Source organism: Syngnathus acus, chromosome 5 (genome assembly GCF_901709675.1).
Source record: "Syngnathus acus chromosome 5, fSynAcu1.2, whole genome shotgun sequence".
NCBI classification, from domain to species: Eukaryota; Metazoa; Chordata; class Actinopteri; order Syngnathiformes; family Syngnathidae; genus Syngnathus; species Syngnathus acus.
Window position 1 is genome coordinate 5,712,786 of NC_051091.1, and position 7,749 is coordinate 5,720,534.

At 40.4% G+C, this 7,749-nt stretch overlaps 1 protein-coding gene across 1 annotated transcript; it reads right to left on the reverse strand.

Moving 5' to 3' along the window:
* Nucleotides 1–230: 230 nt before the first annotated feature.
* LOC119123394 (rac GTPase-activating protein 1-like) lies at nt 231–6,010 on the reverse strand. The gene is made up of 17 exons (XM_037252443.1): nt 5,863–6,010; nt 5,549–5,662; nt 5,036–5,238; nt 4,552–4,700; nt 4,316–4,385; nt 4,185–4,238; nt 3,776–3,850; nt 3,571–3,688; nt 3,327–3,475; nt 3,010–3,174; nt 2,818–2,913; nt 2,489–2,687; nt 2,087–2,192; nt 1,832–1,964; nt 1,630–1,738; nt 1,374–1,482; nt 231–1,256 (listed from the first exon to the last, which is right to left on the reverse strand). Exons 2-17 carry the CDS (start codon nt 5,631–5,633, stop codon nt 1,187–1,189), a joined length of 1,890 nt encoding a protein of 629 aa, XP_037108338.1. The 5' UTR covers nt 5,634–5,662; nt 5,863–6,010; the 3' UTR covers nt 231–1,186.
* Between the last annotated feature and the right edge of the window lie 1,739 nt (nt 6,011–7,749).

Genomic DNA, 7,749 nt, shown 5'->3' on the forward strand with positions numbered 1-7,749 from the left:
TGATTTGAAATGCAAACATTTTTGAAGAGTCTCCTCAGCAAAGAAAAATAAAATAGATAAACTGGCACATATTTTAATATTTCCGTGGCGCAGCTAAGAGGGGGGCCAGAAATTCAGTATTCAATGAGATTAGTAAAAAATGCCGGTCAATAGTTGTGCTGCAGCTCACACATCATAATGAATCTCACCTCAAATGGCTTGCAAATACATGAACACCAAGACGAGACCAAATGACATTTAATGCTTTATTTCTTTTTACCTAAACTGTGGATTGTGTTCTTTTTGGAGTGTCGCTCAACACCAGTTAGGGTTAGCAAAAGCGGGTATAGAACAGATATTTGGGGAAAAAAAAAAAAGCATAACCTGCTGGAGTTAGATTTCTCAGACATGATTTCCCAACACACTTCATTGAAAAGAATGACAACTCATTTGAATCAAAAGTTTTTGGTCAAACTATAACATAAAAAGGCACAGTTGGCATATAAATGTGTGAAGTTTAAAATGCTTATAAAAATGCAGTAGTTAAGATATTGGCACTTAAAGGGTTGAGGAGAATATCCCGTCAATAGCACGATCATAATGGAAGCATAACAGTAATACAACAGCAGCCTCTAGTGGTGAGCACATTAATTCAATTTCTTGCATAGATAGAGTGCAAAATACTGCGTGATTCTCATTCGAGATCAGTGTTGATGTTAGTAGTGTTAGCTAATCAGCCTTACCACATAAAATAAACAAAAATATTCAGTGTTAAGTGTGTTCTAAAAGTAGGTTTCAGCTCAATGACACAAAATTCTGAAATCAAATAAATGATTTTTTCTTTTTCTCCCTTACGCCCAGTTTCATCCCTGAGGTTGTGGTTACAACCACACATTTATCAATGGATGATTGAGCACGCAAAAGAAAACATTCTTCGAGCTGCAATTGATTGGTCATTAAAGCCTCAAAACCTCATTAGCACAGTTTTGGTCCTTAAGTCAGGACTTACTGCAGTGACCAAAGAGGTAGAAAAATTCTTCACGAGTAAAGATCTGATTAGAAAGTCGATATACATGTTGATATAATGCATATTTCATATAAAATTGCACGTTAGTTTTACTTACATTCTTGTGGAAATAGAGCTTGTTATTGCAGCTAGTAATACAAAACTCACGCATCGGCTTTGTTTGCCAACTCCAGTTGGCCGTTACTTCAGTTGTGGAGACTCGAAGAACCTGGGTCGGGGGCTGGCAGTTGTTTTATTCTTGCCCGTAAATCTAAGGATTGGTTTTGAACAACATGTTTAGAATATTGTGCACATTAAACCTAATGTTATTTTGCTCCATTCTGCATGTTATGCATAGAAGTAACATTTTGTCTGTGAATGCACTTACAAGGTGGTGCTGGACAGGGTCTGCATCATCCGCTTTGACAGTGAGCTGGAGGAGGGCGTCTTTGTCATCAACTGGTGTTCAGGAGTGGTCAGTGGCCCAAGCATGCTTACTGCCAAAACCACATCAGGGTGAGTTCATACTAATTGAAGGTGCAGTTCAGCTTATTACACACGAATGCTTGAAAATGATTGGGGGGGGGGGCAACATTTGGTTTCAACATGTAACCATCACGTATGACCTGTACTGATTTATTTACCATCATGATTTGGAGTCTCTGGAAAGTTAGTATCCCCCATGTCTATATTATCTGGATGCGCATACTGACTCCAGTAGTTTGCTGGAATACTAAACAAACGCTCAACTACCTGGAGGGTGGGAAAAAAAAAGAGTCCAAGTGAATTCAGAAGAAAATAATTACACTCAGAGTATGTTACTTATGAAAGAAGAATATACTTTACCCGTGGTTGTCTGCTTGTGTCACTCAGGACAATCATTGCGTCTGGGTTTGGAACAGCGTGGCCCACAAGGGTCGGTCCGAACACCCTGGCCAGGTTTGTCACGTCCATCTTTGTATCTGAACACTTTGACACTCTGGGAGGGAAATTACGACATGCCTGCTCACTGTTTGAATATTGAATAAAATACTTGGACTCACAAAATCTCACAGGTAAAGAAGAGTTAAAAGTTGCGCTTGAAAACGGAATGAAAGTTACTTCTGCAGATGGATCATGATGCAGGCCAGAGTGTCTCGGTTGGGTTGAGGCAGCTCGCTGATGGTTTGGCACACCGAGGCAAGACTGTTCCCATCATCCTGGATTTCTACGACGACATCACAGTGGGGGACATGTTATCGAAATGAATGTTTTATTGTATACACATGGTTGTATGTGGAGTACTGGACAAGCCTATTTCTGAAAATGTGACTGTGAACGAGCAGTTCTTCGCTTTCCCAACTTACGATTTGTTTAATTTGTTTATTCACATTGTATGAGCTAACTGGTTTCTTTATCCTTGGTGTATTTTGATAAAAGATGTCAAAGACCCTGGTCATTTGTCATCGCTACATCACACCAATTGTTGTCTACAAACACAGTGGAGTAAGAAAGAACACTGACCAGCTGACTCCATGAAGGTTTTGTTGAGGCGGAAGGTGAGAAGAGGCTCAGGAAGGTTCCTGAGGAAATCTTTGAGAACGCCAGTGATGACATTGATGTCTTCTACTTTGCTTAGCGCTGGCAGGGTCTTTCCTCGAACCAGCTTCTCCTTCAGCGCTTTCACTTGACGCTCCTGCCCAGAGATTCTGTACAGGCCAACCTGGAAGAGGAGATATTAACAAATAGGATGCTGTGATACAGTGAACAGGGAATTAACGCAAATATGCAAATATGAATTAAAAAGGTGTTAAAAAATAAAATAAAATCTATAAGACAAGAGGCTCACTCACCTCATGCAGGCCTCTGCGTTCAATCTCTTTGATACAATAGATGACCAAAGCTGGGATCTTCGGAGAAGTGGCTGGCGCAAAGTCAGCCAGGGTGCTCTGCAAACACACAACATGAATTGTTTGCATTGTATGTCAGGTTGTACAAAGACTGCTGACTAGAGATATCCTGTCTGAAAGACATGCTGCACCTACCTCTGCAGTCCGGATGGGAGTGCTGATGGACACAGGATTGCAGGGCAGGGGGCAACAGTCGCGGCACTCTGGGTGAGTCACCATCCTGCAGTCCTGGCAGCGAAGATACATCTTGCCAAACTTGGTTCTTCTCCCGCACGGTGCACAGAACTCTGATTTGATCACCTTTGTGGGTAAAAAAAAAAAAAAAAAAAAACGTTACACAAAGCCAGAGGAACGGAACGAGAGATCGCAGTATATTTCAGCAGTGACAAAAACTGGTTGTACTGAACCAGAGCTAATTGCTTAATGGATACAAGGTTATGGTAACGGCTCACTGTTTTGGAGACAAACACGTGCTGCTTTCCTCCTGTCTGGGCTTTAGGGGTTCGGAGGTGAGCGGGAAAATCTGAGACTGGTGTGCCGGGTGCTTCACTGTTGGTTTTCGACAGCTCAGTGGAGGTTGATTCAGCCCAGACTTGGCCTGCTGTCAGCAAAATCGCATCGCATGATTTTATAAGAGCAAACTGCATTTGAATTTACAGTTACCACAAGTGAAACGAGTCATCAGGAATTTCCCACCACTCTTCTTTCTGCCGCGTGTCGCATAGGGGATTGTCTCAATAGTGGAGACAGCCTCGACAGCACCGCCATTTACTGGCACAGTGATGGTGGTTTTGGCAACGATGGAGTCATTTATCTAGATCCAATGACATTTTCAGGAAATGTTTTTAAAAGAGAGAGCAGACACGACACACAACAAATGTCAAATTTGAAGCACACTTACTCGATCAGATGGTCGGCCCGCGGAGCGTGGTTTCTTCATGGCTTGAGGGGGAACCTCAAGCTTTCGAGAGGAACGCTGTGGAATGCAAAGGACGTTTTAAAAGTAGCCATTTGGTTTGCCTTCTGAAAAGGCTGAAACAATGAGGGGGAAGTCGTGTTGGGTAATTTAAAACAATCTGTAAAATTAACATTTCACCTTGGTACATTTAATACTTTCAGGTTTTACCATTTTATTTATTTTGCATCAGTTAAATAGGATTACATTTTGTGTTTTGAGTTTATGAACATTTTCCCACAATGTAAAAAACAAACAAACAAACAAACAAACAAACAAACCATGGTGTCATTTTGGTGCATCACAAAAATCTGGTTACCAACACTGTTATGTTGATTTCAAATTTTAGACTCACTCGTTTCGGACGTTTCTGCAGTCTCACTGTCTTCATGACAGAAGCATCACAGCCCTACAAAAAAAATGGGATTAATGGTCTGAATGTACAAGTACAAAACTTTTAATTCGTATAAGGTTGAATATATGTACCAAGGAGTCATCTGTTTGATCAAAGCTGATGTCTGACATGATGGAGGTTGATCCATCAATGGTCATCAACCTACAAGACAAACAGTGTCAGTAGTTAGTGACAGAATTCTTGCAATACATCATATATTGATCAACACTTCTGAATTATGTATATCTTGGCATTTAGAATGAAACACACATTTGTCTCTATTAAAAAAAAAAACTCTTAATGGCAAAACACCGATAGAAAAGCTAACCTTCTGCTGGAGTTAAGGTTGGACATAGCAGACTGTGCAGCCTGCGAGTGCGCGCTGAGGAAGGCCAGGGCAGAGCGCTGCTCCTCACTTAGGTGGATGCTACTGTTCTCTGTTGTCAGCATGTCCCGGATTAGCTGTAGTTGTCGTTCCTGGTGCAAGATCAGAGGGATGAATCATTTTAGTGATACCTACTTATCTAGTATTTTAAATAATGTGTGTCTTGCAGTTTGACTATTCAAATACAATGGAATATCCAAAGTCAAGCCCCCTAAAGAGGTACAATTTGGAGCTCTACACAATTCTTCTGGAAAAATATGGCAAAAAATGATTGTAATGAGAGACATCTATATTAAAGCCAAAAGGTACTCTTATAGCACCTTTAACATCACAAGGTTCCATGACGGTAACTGTTTCGGGCTGGAAAGTGTTTGACTTTGGAGGTTCCACTGCACATACCAAGCTTCATGATTGAAATGTCACAAACCAGCTTCTCATAGACAGCTTCAGCCTTCTGCCGCCGCCTGATCTCCACGTCCACTTGGTTGCGTGCATGCTTCAGTCTGACCTCCAAAGCTCCCCTCTCGGTTTCAACTTTAGCCAGCATATCTTTGCAGGATAGCAGCTCCTCCCCTGACTGCAACCACTTCTTTCGGCAGTCCTCAAAGTTGAGGGCCATCTGGAGAAACTCTATTTAAACAACAGAAAGAATATCTGTCACAAGTGGCGACAACAGCCTCTGTGCAAGAAGCAATGGTTCTAGTGGTGCTGGTTTCATGTCACGTGCACATAACTTAAGTTTAAGACTGTAAGAATAACTACCATACAATTACAACAAACAAAAAGCAAACACGTTCAAAGCATTACAACAATGCAGTAATGTTTACTCAGCTGTATATATTTAATGCACAAAAATACATTTGTGTGTTACTCTGTACTATAAATATTGAAAATGTAGATTTCTTGTTGTTGACACTGGAGAAGAGTTGCAGTAACTTACGTGGTTCTACGCTCTCATTCAGGGCGTCCATCTGGCTCCGCAAACTTTGGAACTGGTTGTAAAGATTGACCACTGCCGACTCCATTGTTTCCTTCTGCGGCTAGCAACGTTAGGCTACAAGAAAGCAACATTAGGTGGTAAATCGATGACTCGGTTGACCAGGAAAGTACAATTACTACTCTGGCGTACATTAAAGTAACACATACACAGTTTTAACCACAAGATTAAGAACCGCATCGGCATGATTTTAAATCACATTTATGCAAGTTGTACCCGCAACGCAGATTTACAAAAAAATAAATAAAAGTAGTTACCTGTGCAACGTATCTCTCACAGTAATGTACGTGACATGTAACGACCTAGCCAACGTTGAAAAAAGTTAACACAAAACGGAGTTAATTCCCACTCCGATTTTGCGGTGCCACACCTGCCTGATCCAGTTTACGCATTCTTCAGCAAAGTTCAAAATCAGCGCCGGTTTTGGATTTCTTCTTCGGTGAATAGACCAGAACTTGCACACTCTAGCGCTACTACAGGTCTATTGATGTAACTACAGCAAGAATGGCTATGATCCTGTAGCTGATGCGCATGCGTAAAAAAACTGGGTTCTCTGGCTTCCTCCCTCATTCCATAAACATATTACGTTAATAGAAGAAGAAATTGTCCATAGGTGTGAAATTGAGTATTAATATTTGTTTTGTGTGATAAAATCTTAAATACATAACGAATTTCCCCCTCATCTTTTTTTTATTTCACCAATATTTTATTGTTTGTGTGAATCATATAATACAATACAGTGCAAAGGCATTTTCATTCAGGCAACATGAACTCATTTGTGCTGTTTTCATCAAGCATTGCCAACCACCAAGTTGTGCTGCAATATTCTGTTTACAGGCTTTTTTTTTTTTTTTTTTTCATTTACAAGAAGTGCCTATTTACCTGAGACTGCAACAACAATGTCTAAAATTCATGAAAGCGTCTCAAGGGGGAGAAAGGGCAATAAGAGACTAATGCACACGAGTTTTAGAGAAAGCACCTGCATATTGTGCTGACTACACTTTAGTGGCAACGTTGGTATAATGGATCTGCAAACACTCTCACGGGGGAACACATGCTGGACGCACATCCACTTAGGAGGATGTGCTAAAGCAAAACACACTCTCATTAGACCTTGTGCATATTTGTGCACTCAAAGCAAGAGGCAACATTTTAAGTCTGGAAAGAGAAAACATGTTTTGGAAATGTGCACCGTAAACTGATATGCATAGTTGTATCAAAAATATTGGATACAGCACAGCATTCTTAAAGAAAGAAAGTCCATCATATCAAATGATACATAGTGACATTAACAATTGCAAAGTTTGTTGTCTTTCTATCCAATAAACAAATAGTAAATGACGGTGTCTTTAATGCAAACTTAATTAGTCATATAAACACACAGACCACGGTTTGTAATCATATCATGATTGGAAAAGATGTACAAGATTCATGTGTATTTGTTGGCCGCATTAAGTCACGATTAACAGCCTGGCACTGAAAGTCAGACTAAGCCTCTTGGGTTAACTGGACGTTTTAACAAAATGGACCTTCACACAGTAAAAACCACATTCATCACTGTGGGAGGAGGTTAAATGAAATTGTTATTGAGTCGGCATGTTGGGAAAAACCTTGGTCCGGTGAGTGGAGGGAGAAGCTAATGCGCCAGGATGCACTCCAAACAGCCCATCAATTGAATTACAGGTGGAAACTCCCTCTAAGAGAGTTTCCTGGAAAATACTTCCTATCCTCTTCCATTCATTATCAGCAGCATCCTCAACAGCAGCAAGACATAATCTTCTTGAAACCTGACGCTAAAATACAAATATTCCTTGTGCAGATTTAATACTTGCATTCTCTGGTTTAATAGATGAGGCTTATGAACACAAAACAAAGAGAAAATTGTATATTTGAAACGCATGCTGATGAAGGCATTCATACATCTGCGATAACGGCTCAGTATTAAATATATTACAGTATCGCATACATACTATATTTGAAAAAATGTATGCACTTGGGTGGGATTGGGAAAATGACTGACTGCTAAGTATTACAAACTAAATGTACGCTGCCTGTATAAAGGAATGAAAACTGTAGGTGAAAAGAAGCAATCCAAAGAAGCTGTTTTTCACATCCTCCGCTTAGTTGCGGAAGCTCCCTCTTGC

Bases quoted from the DNA above. Each gene is read 5' to 3' on its own strand.
- LOC119123394 (XM_037252443.1), bottom strand. From the start codon at position 5,633: ATGGAGTCGGCAGTGGTCAATCTTTACAACCAGTTCCAAAGTTTGCGG. The intron at 1,965-2,086 runs GTAACTTTCATT...TTTCCCTCCCAG, and splicing joins ATCATGATCCATCTGCAGAA to AGTGTCAAAGTGTTCAGATA. The intron at 1,739-1,831 runs GTAAAGTATATT...CCCACCCTCCAG, and splicing joins ACACAAGCAGACAACCACGG to GTAGTTGAGCGTTTGTTTAG.